Here is a 16,126-nt window from a genome sequence, read left to right as displayed (position 1 = left end):
GAAGCTCATAGAAGATTGATGTGAGCACTAAATAAAACCTTGGACTGTTTGCATTTTGTTCTCCTTTTAAAATATTCCCATTTCAGAAAAAGAGGATTCTGGATTATCTTCAGATCAGCACAGTATTAAATTCCTGCATTACTCTTTCTCTTATATTACAGAGAAACACAAAATTTATATGAAAAAATCTCATTCAAATAGAAACCCCATCTCTGTAGGACTGAATGGATACCACAAATGCTATTTTGCTTTCAGAGGATTGTATGGCACATATACCTTAATCAGTCAAGATCTCATGCATAAAACAAGCAAAAGACCTTCACAGAATTTGAGGATTGGATCTGTTCAGGGTTAAACAAATCCAGTGGGCATCAGGATGTGGGTGCTTTTTCCTGGCTGGCTGATGGACCTAGCTGCCACTGTTTCCATTTGCAGATTGAGCACATCCGCTGCAGTGCAGTCACACGCAGCACATGGCTGCCCACATGGACCAGCACAGCCCAACACAGACAGCCTGGTCCTGTTCCTTCTCTGCAGCTGGGCATGGGCTGAGACCTTGGGTCTTCCAGGTGCAGGTCTCCAGTGTTCTTCCCTCACCTACCTTATCACCTATCTGTCCCAATTCTTGTCTTCTCCCAAATAAACAACCACCCCTCATTATTTTTTCCGATTGGTCCAAGTTTTGCTACATCTGTACTCAAATTTGGTATTTGTGATGCCATTAGCAGGGTAATCACAGTCGTATATGCTGTTACTGATAGGTTACATTGGCACCACTGACCTTGCAAGTTCTACTCCCTCAAAGGTCCTTCAGTTACCTGTGAAGTTTGACCATCTTTCAAATGACTCCCTGTTAACCACCTGTGAAATCTTGCCATCCCTATAACTTTTGTTCACTGTTACATCCAGCAGTTCATGTCATCTTCATCAGTTCTCGTGTTCAGTTAGCTAAACCTCAGGCCTGAGCCTCCTCACATCCCCGCACATCCCAGCAGCAACATCTCTGTAAGAAATAATTAATGATAATATTTTATTGTGTTCATGAAACATTTCATTTACAAAGTATTAAACAAGTAATTATGACTGTATTATTGCAGCATATAAACCAGTGTTTCATGCCAGACTATTTCTGTTAACAAAAGCTTCTGCAAAACGTGCATCTGTGAACTTGGATAAGTTGCAAATGTCATTTCTGTCTGAATGATTTTTGTAAACCTGCAAATTGCAAGCCGGCAGTACATCCATTCATCCATTGCATTGCTTACCCTTTCTATCTTTGGGAGCTCACTAAAGCAGACAAGCCAAGCATGCTCCAGCTAGCTTTAACTGCACTGCTTGTTCTACCACCCTTATAGAAAGCTCAGCAAGGAACTGTTTTGTTTGGGAGGTTCAGCCACTCATTTCTAAGCATTCACAAGGCTCTTGGGCCCCGCAGCAGTGAGCTGGGCGGTCCTGCAGTCGAGATCATTTCTCTGCTCCCCACTAAAATGCATTTCAGTTCAGTTCTCTCTTTGATGGCTTATCAGCTGTACTTGGTAGCTGCAATCTGTGGACAGCCTGTGTTTATGAAGTGCACTGCAATTTATCATAGTACATGTGCTTACTTAACCTAAAATCATCCCTTCACATCCTTAATGTATGTAAGCTGCCATAACTCAGCTCAGGCTAGAGAAACTGTGACAGTATAAACCAAACAAAAAGACAGCTCAATACAGTGAGAAAGATGGAATAAGCAGTATCATTTAAGGTCTGTTATTTCTTTTTATATTTTGATTTGTTGATTGAGTTTTTTCTGAGTTGTTTTGAAATGTGGTATATAGAAAAAGCATGTGGATGTAATTTTTAGTCTTTATGAAAGCAGTACAGAACAAAACCAGTTGTGTTTGGCCATTCAATGAAAAGAAACCTAAGGAACATTAAAGATATTAAATATAATATACTGGAGAAAACGCAGTGAATTGCAAACCTGAATTCTATTTTCAGATTCATTCTTGTTTCAAGACTTCAGTCTGACTGGATGCTGATGCTGTTCTTTGCACACACACATTTGACTGTGACAGTCACTGTTGGGCTACTTCTGATTCCTAAGGTATTTGAGTCTTCTCTCTCTTTTCTTTTGCCAAGACTAAGGCAGATAAATGTTGTCATGCAGAAGCAATTCTGTATAAATCTAGCAAGCAACTGATAAAAAAGGAATATGTAAAATTTGGCTATTTGGCTACCTAAAAAGCTGTTTTCGTTGTTTGTTTTTTTAAAAAACTTACACATTTTCAAAGATTCTTTCTTTCAGCTTTCAAAATTCCAGGAGTTTAAAGTACTTAAAATTTTGATGTGATTAATATAAGAAGGAAAGAATCCTGCCCAACTATACTTTTTTCAGGTATTTGGGTGACTGTGCTGCTGCCAGAGTTAGCAGGGAACAGAAAAGAGTTTAGCCAAGAGGATAGAAAAACTAGAATCAGGAGACTGGACTAGCCAGGAGTCAAGGAGGTTGGGATTTAAATCAGGCAGTTATAGGCTGAAAAAGTAGAGCCCTTTGCAAATCAGACCCTGGATGCTGCATACTGGGAGGAGACATGGCCCATGACATGGAGCCAGGAGCAGTGCTGGATGCCAAGATGAATGTGTAGGGGCACAAGTACGAGGGGGATGACAGGAGTCGGGGAACAGAAGAGAAAATGCTCCGAGCACTGCAGTCACCTCCCATCGGGCGCTGGGTCTGAAGTGGCAATATGTCAGTGTCACCAGGGACAGGAGAACTGCAGGAAGCTCCACCTGTCTCTAGCACCGATCCCTAGGATTTGAATGGAGCATCCTTCTTAAGACAGTACCCCAGCAAAGGGAATGATTTTATAATGGCTTTTGAAATGACCAATCATATTAATCAAAAGGTCAGGAGTAGAGGTGAAAGCTACATATGAAGGAAGAGCATTAAGCAGTTTGAGTTGATAGAATATTCAGGTTAATGAAGCTGCTATTCCCATCTTTTGCCTGTGTGTCAGAACAGGATATGCTGATAATTGTCAAATATACATACGTTGAACAGTCACAACGAGAGGACACATGGATGCAGCCTTAATACTGCATAACCTTGTTTTATTTTAAATTAATTTTCTGTTCTTTAGCAATAGTCTTATATTTCCTACTTTATATTCATATACTTTATAACGTATCTTCAGAGGTATCTTTCTAAACTAGCCTAGAAAATTTGTTGAGCTTTCTGAAGCTGATTCATAACTACTGGTCAACATTTTAATTTTTAGCTTATTATCTGTGTGATGCTGCAGAGGCTTTTCTTCCAACATACCAAAGAATTCAGGGAATTAAGATTCACAAGGTTTTGTTCTATACATAAACTCCTGAAGACAGATGACTGTGTGAACAATAGTAACTACAGATGAGTGAATCAATATGAATAAAAAAATTATGACAAACACTCTCCAACTCTTGATTCAAGCATTTGCTAAAACATAGAAGAGAAAAATTATCTCCTTTTTCATTAGTTTCCATCTTTTTTCCTTTATTTTTCCTTTTTTGGCCACCTCATGTCTTCCTTTTCAGGGTCAGGATCTAAAATGGAAGAATTGCTTTCTGCAGGATTATTAAGTTGTATGGAATACAAAATAGTGTTTTACGGTTTTAGCTGCCTAATTGAAAATACTGTCTGAAAGTCTATTTTTATCCTAGCTTAATTGAAATATCATTTAAAGAGGTTTAAACAAGCATCAAAACAAGTAGGAATTTTTTCTTATGCAACTCTAAGATTTATCAAGTTAAGGCATCTTAATAAGAGTTCCTTCCACACAATACTGATATTCTATAGGACACTACTTGTGCCACTGAAGATTATAGCTAGTGTTTTGAGTTCGAGAATCACATGAAATCTATAGAAGGATCATTGTACCATAAAAACTGCTGTAAGCTCTTACAGTTGGAGTAAACTTTTGCACTAATGGCAACCTCTCTTTTATGAATACTTATTGCAGTTTTCACATTCAAGCAATAACCCAAGAGATGATATAGCTACAGAAGCTTATGAAGATGAGCTTGATATGGGTCGATCTGGATCCTATCTGAACAGCAGTATCAATTCAGCATGGAGTGAACATAGTTTGGATCCTGAAGATATTCGGGTACATATAACTCATTTAAATAGCATTCATTTTCAAGAACAACGCTTTTTCCTACAAGTAAACTCCAAATTGCATGCATTTATCTTTCTTTGCAGATAGCTGAAAAAGGCTAGCTTAGGTCTCTTATGATTGTAGTATCAGGTCATGTAAAATCTCATGGAAAATATTCACTAGTGTGAAGAGATGCTGAATTCTTAGTTGCAGTAAAAGTCATACTGGCAGCTAAGGAGGAGGAATCATCCACAGCAAGAGCTGTTTATCAGTTTACATAGGCTCTTTGAATTATCTTGAAGTGCTAACATCATTTGGTTTCAGTGTGATTAGCCATTTGTATGTAACATATAAATAAGCATATATAACTGCATAGATAAAATTTTAAAAACATGATTAAAAGAAAAAAAAATTATTCCTATTTTACATGATAAAAGGGGTTATATTCTGAGAATAAAGAATAGCTATAGAGATCAGCAGGAAAGCATACACCACAGCATTGCGAAATCTTAAACATACAGCATAAATGCATATGAATTATGTGTGCTGTGGAAAGTAACATGTTTGTGCATGAGGGTTGAACTTATTTTAAAGTGGAAAAAAAAATTGGATTCAATTTGGTGGAGAAATAGCATATTCAAGAATTAGAAAAGACAGTGAAGTAAGTTTAATGCCATTGTTAGAGCAATAGATCTTGCACTCATCGGGCTGCTTGTTTGACTGTACTCGCTCTGTACATACTAGTTTTGCCATTCACTTTGCTTTGCAGGATGAGTTGAAGAAACTGTATGCCCAGCTTGAAATCTATAAAAGGAAAAAGATGATTGCTAATAATCCACATCTCCAGAAAAAAAGGTGCTCTAAAAAGGGCTTGGGGCGCTCGATAATGCGACGTATTACAGAAATCCCTGAGACAGTCACCCGGCAGTGCTCCAGGGATGAGAAGGACTTGATGGAGCACAGTGCTGTGAAGAGCTTGGCCACGCTGAAGAAAAATGCACAAGATTCCACAAGCTCTGCGAAGCCAAAGGAAGAGACTTTGAAAAACAGGGTCTTTTCCTTAAAAAAGTCCCACAGCACTTATGATCATGTTAGGGATCAAACAGAAGAACCAAATGGCTTAACTACAGAAAGTGCAGAAGTTATACCTGCTGAGAAAACACTCCTGGACTCCTTGAATGGTAACAAATTAACCAAAAATGCTCCTGAAAAAGTTGAAGCTGTCTCCACTGAATCAGTCCCTTTGGTGTGCAAATCAGTAAGTGCACATAATTTAAGTGCTGATAAGAAACCTCTGCATCCAAGAACGTCTGTGTTACAAAAATCCCTCAGTGTTATTGCTAGTGCCAAGGAAAAGACTCTGGGACTAACGGGTAAAACACAAAGTCTAGAAGAAAGCACTAAATCTCATAAACCTCAGCAGAAGGGTAAGGAGGCCAGCAAAAAGCACTCACCCTCTGATAAGGGGGAACATAAGGATTCCCACAGGAAAAACTCTACCCACTCTGAGGAAACAAAGAAAGCCCATAAATCTGGAATTATTAAACAGCAAAGGGTTAGTCAAACACCTGCAAATCCAGACACAGGCCCAGGTAAGTCTTTGCACAAGGACAATTTCGACAGAGGAGAAGTTTGTCCTTGGGAGATATATGACCAAATTCCTGGTCCTGTGCCTTTTGACTCTAAAGCTCAAAAACATGTATCTATTGCTTCCTCAGAGGCAGAGAAAAACCACCCTTCCCAGCCAAAGGGGAAGACTCATCATAAGCTGAAGACACCTGAGGGGTATCAACAGTCAAATCAAAAAAGCTCAGAGAAGGTGGAGACAGCCACGCGGGAGACACAAGAGCAGCAGGTCTTCGAAAATGAGAAAAACCAGTCAAATTCCAAGTCTCAGGTCGCTCCTGGGCTGAAGTGTGAGAATGTTAATAAATATACACCTAATACTTGTGCTGGGGAGCGGGAGGAGCTGCCCCAGAAAGCAGCAGAAAAGGAAAACCTCAATAAATTGGCAGAACAGAAAAAAAATGCCTCTTCCGAGGGAAATGTGCTTTCATCTAACTCCCGTAAGCCAAGTAGTTACTTACAGCAACCTTTAGCATCTCGAGCTGAAGTCTGCCCTTGGGAGTATGATACACCAGATTTACCAAATGCAGAAAGAAGTGTAGCTTTATTGAACACCTCTGCTATAAGTGCAAATAAAACAGCAGCATCTCGAAAATAAGAGGCTTTTGGACTGAGGAGAGTAGCAACATTGAGAAGAAAGACAACAGAAAAGACAGAGGGGACTTAGGCCAAAAGGATCTGAAAATTCCTAAGGAGCATCACTTAAATCAAGGGAATCAGCACTACAAATAAGTAGAAGTGAAGTAAATTATTATTAATGTTGTTATTATTTATTTGTTGAGTGCCAACAATGTGATTAGCAATGCCCAAAATATGGTCCCTGCTCCAAGGATTTTACTGTGTCAGTGAAAGAAATCTGCCTTTGTGAAATCACTTCTCATTTAAAAGAAAAATAACATGATGGTAACAAACGCACAGTGTAGATCTTAACCGAATTATTTCTGGATGCCGTAACTTGCTTTAACTTGCCCTTGGGACTTTAAAGATCCAGCAGAAGTAGGGCACAGAAAATGTTCTGATGGCAGAAAGGGGTATCAATGAGCAGCTTATTAAAATGACGACTTTTCACTTTACATATTTAATCTAAATAGCACTGCTAACTCAATGCATCCCAAAAATATTTTCTATAATGATTGCTCTCATTTTCTTATTACTGTGTGTTTAAGTACACCGTTGTGTCTCATATTAAAGCATTCCAGATTGTATAATTTTTGCAAATAACTTTGATATTATGTGACACAACAACACGTTTATGCAATCTGCAGATACTTTCTTCTAATTGCAAGTTAAAATATCTTTTTGTTTATATATAGAATTGCAGTAATCTTTCACTGGCTATGGAAGCCGTAATTCTTATCAGGAAATTCTTTTGGTCTTTGGAGATTATTTTTTTTTCCTTTCCTGTGATTTGTATAGTGAATTTTTTTGTTTACTCTCTGTTATTTAAATTTATAGTTTGATACTGTATTATTCAGGAGTTTTATATGCAGTAAGTTATGCACTTCCCTGTTAATATTCATAGACTTTGTTAGTAGTGGAAATTCAGTCATCTTAGCTGCGTATTAGGACAACTTATCTGGTTTTTTGTTACTAATTGGAAAATATCATCTAACAAACCAGAAATCTTACTTTAAACATCGATTGTGATGATCTTGTTCAGTACTCCCTACTGAGCATATCCTTCTAAATAAGGCAAGCAAGAATGACAATGAATATATCCCAGAAATGATCACCTGTTTTACTAAAACCAGACAGCTCTGGGAAATGTATTAGGCAGCCTATATAGAACAACACTGTACTGTTTACCCCTGATGGCAAACCTCAAAAACTTTGCCCTTGAGTGAGATGTCCAAAATATTACTCTTCCCCCATACACGCAATTGTAAGAGGTAATGGGAATGGAAATGATGGCATTTCTCTCCCACTCTCCAAAATGCTTTGATTTTTTAAAAATTTATATGTACATTTACAGTAAAAGTTAGTGTTTAATGCAGTGCTACTTTTCAGCGATAGCTACAGTCCTCATCATGCATATGAGCTTAATTCATAGATGGCCCATCCACAACTATGAGTCTTAGTGATGGTTCACCATCAGGGCCTGAGGACATATTGTAAAGATTCCGAGGAGTATCAGTAATTATGAAAAACCCCCAGCCATCTAAATGCAGTACCAGTAAAGTGCTGTTCGCTGAAACTGGCTATACATAGTGTACTCCAAAACAAAGACAGCTCAGTCCTAAAGAACTTGTGCAATTTGAGAGAAGTGATGGGATTCAGTGGAAGAACATGAAATGAGGATGATTGAATAGAATGTGTTGTTTAATATATATATAATATATATAAAAATAGATATTTATATATGTTTAATATATATATATAAATGTCATATCTAATGCACACATGCACATACACGTATGTAGTATAAACTGATTTTTGTGGCATCATAGAAAAGTGGCTTAGATAAAATGCAATGAGCAGAGGGGCGTAGACAACCTGGGCATGAGGAGGACTTTTTCTGTCCTTTAGAAGGGAGAGGAGTCTATGGGCATGTCTAGACTGACAGATCAAGATGGATCTGATCTTCCTACTGCCTCTGCTAAGCCCTTATCTGGAATGTGCCAACACTTAAGCCAGCTGGGGACAAGTTGGCTCAGGTCTTGGTGCTGTCTAAACACATTGACCTCACTTATAAATTCTACTCATAGCTCCAGATTAAGTGGCTGAGCTGCCCCAGCCAACCTGGTTAGCCAGAATGATGCTCAGTTACACCACAAGGACATGCTGACTGAGGTCTTTACTACCCTGGGCTTGTCCGACTCTCCCACCCCTCTTTTGTATGGTGTAATTATGGCCTAGGAGATCTGACTGGCACCCTTGCAACCCAGAATCCCTGTTTCCCCCATGAAAGGGAGTCAGACATATGAGCCTGAGTGCTTTGGACATCAGTGCCCCCGCTTTGTACACACAGTGCCACTGGCATCCGATGTGCAGCCCAAATCCAGCTCTGTCCTTAGTGTGGAAAAGAGCTGAGGTTAGACCTGGTGTGCTCAGATTCTCCCTTCCCAGTCCCAGACACTAGTGGAATTTGTCTGTAAATTTTCTGTCAACTTCAGTGGGACTTGATCAGCTCTTCAGAGAGAAGGTAACCCTATATTTCTATGGGAAGAAGTCCATCCTGGGAACATAGCTTTCTGGGAGTCCTCCAGGAGCACACTGACCCTGTATGCAGAGAAATACACAATTTTAAACCTGATGAAATGCTTACCACCTCACACCTTTCCTACCCTCAAAGGGAGGTTCTGCAGCCCATCTTAGCAGTGATTTGTGGGAACGGGATGGGCGGACAGCTTATTGCAGGCTGCCCTGACTCACAAAACTAGTGCTTTGGCAGACCCAGGCAGTGAGGTTAGAAGTGGGAATCCATGGAGGAATCATGAAAGTAGATATTTGTGTGTTCTCACTGCCTCTTGGAGACAGATGGTCGCAAGGAGCAGGCACCAACCCTTTTGCCCTTGCTCATCTGGCCCTCCATCCTCAACCTCAGAGCTGAGCAAGGACACACTGCCCATGCCCTGCTCTGTGGGAGCCGTGTTGGGGTGCAGCGCCCACCAGGGATGAGGGGATCCACACTGGCAAAGTGTCCGCACAGTACCACTGCCCCTTGCATTCCTGGCAGGATCAAGCCCTTCATGCATGATTGTGTCTGTGCCACCGCTATGTATCTATAATTCCTTGCTTGGTTTCTTTTCCCTTTCTTTCTCTTTTTAAAAGATAACTTCATCAGAAACACAGAAACAAAGCCCAGTCCTTGGCTGGTGTACAACAGCCCAGCTGCACAGCAAGCAAAAAGCAATGGCTGGTTTACCAGGGAAGGCACTGCCCTGTATATTCTCATTTGGGTTTGATTTTTTTCATCCTGACCGTTTCCCTCACTTCTTAAAAAGTGTCTGTTATGGTTCTTTAGGCTCATTGTAGTCACATTCCCTAACACTGACACAACTGGGGAACTTTCCTTTAGAAGACAACAAAGCTTTCCCCAGTTTTTTAAGCAACTGATCTTTGGACTACAGATTCAATTGGGACTTAAAATTATTTCACATTTAAGAAAATGAGGGGCCAAACTTCACACAACTATTCTATTTCACTATGATGCTACTAGAAACATTGCTTAATGAAGACATACTAAGTTAGACATAAATAATGTTCTGTATTTCATAGATTTTTCTCCACCAGCAAATATGGGCTAGATTGCTTAGTTGTCTTTTTCTGGAGTTTCATTGTCATTGTTCAGCCAAGAGAAGTGCAACTCTAGAATTAAAATGTTATAAAGATGTTTTCTAGCATATCTGTTCAGAGAAAAGACAATAAACATGAAGGTCACAAACATTTGCTAGGTTGTCCTTTTAAATGCATGTGCAAGCTGCATTTCTCCTTTATTTCTAAGCCATGGTTTATAAAAGAATTAGATTTATACCAATCTTATTAGACTTGTATAATTTATGCAAGATTATGCGCTTTAAAATATAAATCAGTACACACCTATCGTCAGCTTTGGTGGCATCATAGACTTGAAACCGGACAATACTTTTATATTTGCTCTCCTTAGGCTTTTGCATGCATATGACAACAGGCAGGCCTGAGCAAACACTGCCTTTGACTTTTAACATTTTAGCTACTCCAAGTTGTAGAGTATATAAAGCTGTAAGTCTCTTCACTTTATAATGTGGTTCTTATGACAATGTTATCTGGCAACCAACAGCATCCACCATGAAATACTTAACAGATTTATGTTGTAATGTGTTGCAGCATGTAAATAATGTAACTTCTCTGCAATAAAGCACATTTATATGAAATCTGTCTGCAGGCTTTTGTGTTGTGGTTTTCTGAAGTCATTACTGATCCAAGCTAAGTTTCCCATCAAACTTCTAAAGTAGCTAATTTTACAGCTTATATGATCTGATCATGACAGTAGCATTTTCTGGATTTTCCTCATATTTTCTTAACATCAGCCTTTAGAGTAGATTTGTACTGTGTTCAGGATTTCTGGTTAAGGAAATAGCTCTGTTTTCTCAGTGGTTGCAATTTTGAGATGAAAATTGTAGAGGCTGTTCTATTTTCTTTTGAATTTAATGGCAACTACAATATTAAAAATAACAGGAAGTAACTGGCTGGCACTTTATCATGTCACTGTAAAATCCTACAGCTCATCTGTGCTGTATGTGCGTATACCTGAATTCCTCATCTAAGATATGTGTCTAACAGATATAGGAAAGATACAAGGAATGGTAACAAAAAAGATCAGAGACAGAAAATGGCAGCTGTGTAAGTGCAACTTGTTTAGCTTGGGAGAGAGATGACTCAGAAAGGGGGATGAGATCTATATAAAATTATGAAGGATTTGAAGGTAATTAGGAAACTGGAATTTGCTGGATTTTCTCATGCGGAAACTACAGAACACCCAGGGTGGCCATCATGCAGCAGCTGAAAACAAATGAAGTTTTCTTCTGCATATGGCATAAATAAATTGTGAAGCTCATTTTCACAGATTGCTGTGGATCTCAGGAGATGTGACAGGGAAAGAAGGGGAAGGGAATTACTTACGTTCCATAAATGAACTGTATACAAGTCCTTTGCAAGCAAGAAGTCCAGAAAAATAAGACCTGGAGATTTTTCTCTTAACCACTCCATGGGGCTCAGCTCAAATTGAGAGCAGCTTTGCTCTCTCAGGTGCGGGGTGTCAAAATTAATAGTGGCCTTTTGAGCCCCACTTCTGACATTTTCACAGTTTTTAAGAAGTAAGGGAATGATTTCCAAAGTTTTGTGGCTTTGGAAATCATCCACAGCTGTATTTTCAAATACCATCTTGCTTCTCCCATTATATTCCATGAGAGGAAACCATGACTGTGCCTGCCCAGCCATGAGAAGCTGGGGCGGGGGGTTGTCCCACCGTCAGCCTGCTGGCACCCATGGGGAGAGGATAGAGAAGGCAGATGGGCTCTACACAGCAGTACATGGTGGGAAGAAGAGAAATACAGGCATAAATTCAAACGAGAGGCTCAGAATGAATATTCAGAAAACTTTTTCACCCTGAGAAGTCAAACAGTGGAGAAGGTTACCCAGAGGTTGTGCTGTTTCCATCCTTGGAGCTTTTCTTGGATAAAGCTCTGATTCCATAGATTTGAACAGCAGGTTGGAGACCTCCTGAATGATCCTATTGTCCTGTGAAAAGTGTTTATTACCAGAACTTACCCCTCACATGATCCTTTGGAAGGCTTGCAGGTGGATACCAGGCAGCTCTGACTCCTGCCCAGGAGCACAGGACACACATTCATTTATACAATACATAACTGTGGGCAAACCGTCTTAACAAACACCAGCTGCCATAGCAGCATTTGGCTTTTCCTCTGACCTCCAGAGCCCAGATGATCATGGTAACAAAGTGAAGAAGGAAATTATTTTTTTTAGAACTGTTTGGGTAGAAGTTTTAGCTGCCTATGTTGAGTGAGTATTTGAGCTGAGGTACAATTGAAAGAAGCTCCATAAAAATTTTAATGTTTTTCTCTAACACTTTGAGGATTTTTTTCAATCAGTGCTGGGTTCTGAAGGAACCATGAAGAAATTCTGAATCTGGGGGAGGGGGAGTGTGAATGCAATTTTTCAAAATGGCAGTTGATTTGATTCAGGGTTACAGGGCCGCCAGCCTGCCTGCAGAGAAGTTATTTCAAGCTGAATGTCGTTTTGGTTTTTTTTCAGTAAAATAATATTTCTGACAGGGTTGGAGCCAACTTTTTCCAATTCATAAGGAGCTTTTTCATCAACTCAGAAATTAGCTTTAACAATGCTAGAAATTTAGTAAAGGATATTGATCGTTGGTTGGCAAGCTGCCATTGTGTTGCAATATTCAAACTTCTGGTTCTTTAACACTTGGAAAATTAAACATTATCGCTCCGTTTCTGCAGGTGATTTTTCTTTTCTTTTTCTTTTTTTTTCCCCCCATTTATTTATGAGTTAACTCTTTTAGTCACGGAAAATGCACAACCAAATCAAAGCCTGGACATTCTACCATGAAATTTCTGGATTTTAGATTGCTAGATGTATGAGTTGATTCAAATTTTTCATTGTTTCAAAGCGTGAAAAAACATTGCATTGTACCCAAAATAGCCATATGTTTTTGAAATATGCATTTATGATCTTCTGTATAATATAGATATGCATAGCTCATATACAAAGTACAGAATCATTACTGCAGCCGTGTAGCTGCAGAAGGCAGGGTTTTCAGTAGACAAGTATCAATTAAAGAGAAGCAGTTAAAAGAGAAGATTGCTAAACCTGCTCAGTGGAAGTCTTTTCATGAAATTCAAACCACTCGGTGTCTTTTGGGTCTACGGGTATAAAATATGTGCCTATGTCTTTGCTTCGTGGCTGTTGGGGAGATGTTCTGAGGCAGAGCAAATGCAGACCCACTACAGCACAGGTTGTCATGCCCACATGGGTGAACTCTTGTTTCCCTGCTTGATGGTCACCTGCTGTGCTCTTACTTAATGATGGGGAATCATGGAGTAGACTTAAAAACCTGTATTTGCCTGATGGGCTTGGCAAACACCCGTAATGGTGGCTCTCTGCTGTACCTTCTCCCCTGCTGCTCCGCAGAAGCTGCCAAGAGCAGTGGAGATGAGATGGATTTGAATGCTGCAGGGTTGTCAGAGTGGGGCAGAGTGAGTCTTCTGGAGGCTGCCTGGATCTTTTTGAACACTATTAGTTGTACTGCTTGACAGGTGATGTTGGCAGGGAGTTTAGACTGGCTGCAGTACTACAGATGAAAACACGTTGATTTGACATACTTTAGTGCCAAAAATAGTATCATATAATGATGTCTTTGCCATGAAAGGTTTTTTTAAGCTGCAGGGGGCTAAGAATCGTGTGGTTCCAAAGCAGTCATCTTGGAGACATCATCAAAGGAAAATCACAGCAGCACTGGAGAAGCCACCTGTCCAGCTTGGTTCCCACATGATATTTTATGAGGTACTTGGCAACTGCACAGGATTTGTGTAAGCCAGCAAAACTGACTGGTGCTTCTTTGCATACAATATATTTTATGTTTATATTCATTTTAATGCTTTTGTTTTACAACATTTCAATTTGCCTTTATTTACAGCACTTTTGGTATCTCTGTGATGATTTTTTTGATCCTTTTACAGGAACTTCCTACTAAATGTGATTTGTATCTCAGGGGCTCCATTGCAAGGCCAGCATTATCCTCACAAAATTATTGGTGTTTAAAGTCCAAAAGCAGTAGTTTCACAATTCTTGGAATTTTCCTTCAGAAATAGTTAAATATTTTAAAATACAACTTTGATGATTTTTATTCTGATTACTTTAATTATTTATTCTGTTTTAATGACCAACAAAATTGCAATGAGTAAGAACTGGTGACAAAATGCTACATTCATTACTTTCTAGGTGTCATTTAGATGTATTTTCCTTCTGGGATTTATGATTAATTGTAGATTGCAATTGTGCATTGCATAATGTTTCCATTCAACTGTTTATTGTCTACATTAAAACTGGAATTGCAAAGTCATATTACAATCAATCATTGCCTAGGTGGGGATTAGGTTTTTGGATTTGCCATCTCATCTGTGTACAACAAGCGTTTTTACACACAAGCTAAAGTACTTGCTAAACCACCTGCTTTGGTGTTTTATTCATTGTTTTGTAAATTTAGATATTATTCTTAAATCTTTGGGAACAATATTAAAATTCAATATGATGGACAAGCAGATAATAATAGAAAAACAATGAGATAAAACTGCATATTCTTTATTTTGTTAAAAATGTGATAGTGAAAATCCTAGCATTTCTGGGGGAGAAAATAGAACAAAACAATGAGGATTTTGTTTACTGTTTTTCTATTCAGAACCAATAATTTTAGTATTAAGGAGCTTAGAGAAAACTTTTGTACATTTCTAATTGATCAAATACTGCCGTGTACATTCTGTCTATTTAAAACCCTTGTGATTTCAGCTGAAACAAGTATGTATCTTGTAGTGCCCAAAACTTATTTTTTTCTGGGGGTGCATTTGACCCAGTGGCAATGAGTTTCAACAGAAGGTGCAGAAACCACAAATATATATTGAAGTTCCATGCCTGCATATGATTTTTGGCTTTTATCATCATTTTATGCTGTTCTTGCTTTTATCTCACAGTAAATTGTTTTTTTATGGAAGTAAATTATTTGGATATTACTTCCAAAGTGTGTGCATGTTTGGAGTGTCAAACAGGTGGATTATAAAAGGAAATACGTTTACACAAAACAAACAATGAAGCATTTGGGGGCTTTTTAAGCAGAATTTCCACTTTCCTCTGCTTGTTTGTTGTCTCCTCGCATGGAGAACATATTTTCTACTGTAACTTAATATGACCCAAAAGAAGACTTAGAGGACAGGTTACCAAGTTACTGAATGAGAGGCAAACTATTAGTTAATTCTTAGCATAGAAATTACTGATTTTCAATGCCACTAGGAGATTAAGTTAGCCTCCATTTCTCTGTGAAAACTCAAGTCTGAAAGTTTAGTTTATTGGTTTTGATGGCAATAAAAAAATCTAGAGAGCCAGCAATAGCTTCCATGCCCTTGTACAACTGCTTGGAGAAACAGGCTGATGTGAAGCCAAGTGGACTGTTGGTGTGGGAAACTGTTTGGAATAATACACAGAACCACACATTGACTATATCCAGCATTAATTTTGCACTAGCAGGAATTAGTTATCAGAGCCAAACATGAAAGAAAATGTGTTTGACAGTATAAACACTGTCAAACTGTATTTTCAGCCAGATTGCGATGGAGAGACCACAAGCTCATGCAAAGTAGGCCACTGAATTAGGTGGCCTGTGTTAAGTCAGGATCTGGTTCACATTCATACCAGGGAAACAGAAACCTGCTGTCAGCAATTCACCTGATACAAAACCCTTAAGGAACAAAAAAGCATTCATTATCCCAAGAGCTGCCACTGCCCATTCAGATCCCTGCCTTCCAGCTGGTGGTGCCACCAGGTGCTTACTGCCCTTTGCCACCTTGCAGGTAGTACAAAAGGTTTGCCTTTTCATTGGAAATGTCACAGAGGCTTATGCTTGGTTCTGCTGTCTTTTCAGCCAGAGGCCAGAAGCATTGTGCTGCAAACTAAAGCTCTTTTCAGCTTTTTCTCCTGGCTGTTCAGCTCCCTTTAATCACCGGAGTTACTTTCCCAAGCTCAAGTACTGGGCAGATGGCAGCACTATTATCCTTATCTTCTTCAAACATCCCACTTTATTGTTTTAAAATCATGCTACAATACAGACTAAAGCCATGTTGCCCCCTTGCCCCAGACTAGAGATAGCC

At 39.1% G+C, this 16,126-nt stretch overlaps 1 protein-coding gene across 1 annotated transcript in view; it reads left to right on the top strand.

The window, feature by feature from the left end:
* The window catches only part of GPR158 (G protein-coupled receptor 158), a 193,621-nt gene extending 183,018 nt beyond the window's left edge, over positions 1-10,603 (top strand). Inside the window, exons 9-11 of the mRNA XM_027695650.1 lie at positions 1,984-2,089; positions 3,987-4,133; positions 4,894-10,603. Of these exons, the coding sequence (XP_027551451.1) occupies positions 1,984-2,089; positions 3,987-4,133; positions 4,894-6,348 (1,708 nt within the window). The 3' untranslated portion in view covers positions 6,349-10,603. The remainder of the gene's footprint in view (positions 1-1,983; positions 2,090-3,986; positions 4,134-4,893) is intronic.
* Positions 10,604-16,126: the final 5,523 nt, after the last annotated feature.

The sequence above is a fragment of the Neopelma chrysocephalum genome, unplaced genomic scaffold (genome assembly GCF_003984885.1).
Source record: "Neopelma chrysocephalum unplaced genomic scaffold, ASM398488v2 Primary Assembly neopelma1_102, whole genome shotgun sequence".
Taxonomy (NCBI): Eukaryota; Metazoa; Chordata; class Aves; order Passeriformes; family Pipridae; genus Neopelma; species Neopelma chrysocephalum.
Note: the sequence above shows the minus strand (reverse complement) of the source record. Positions and strands in the feature narration are given on the sequence as shown.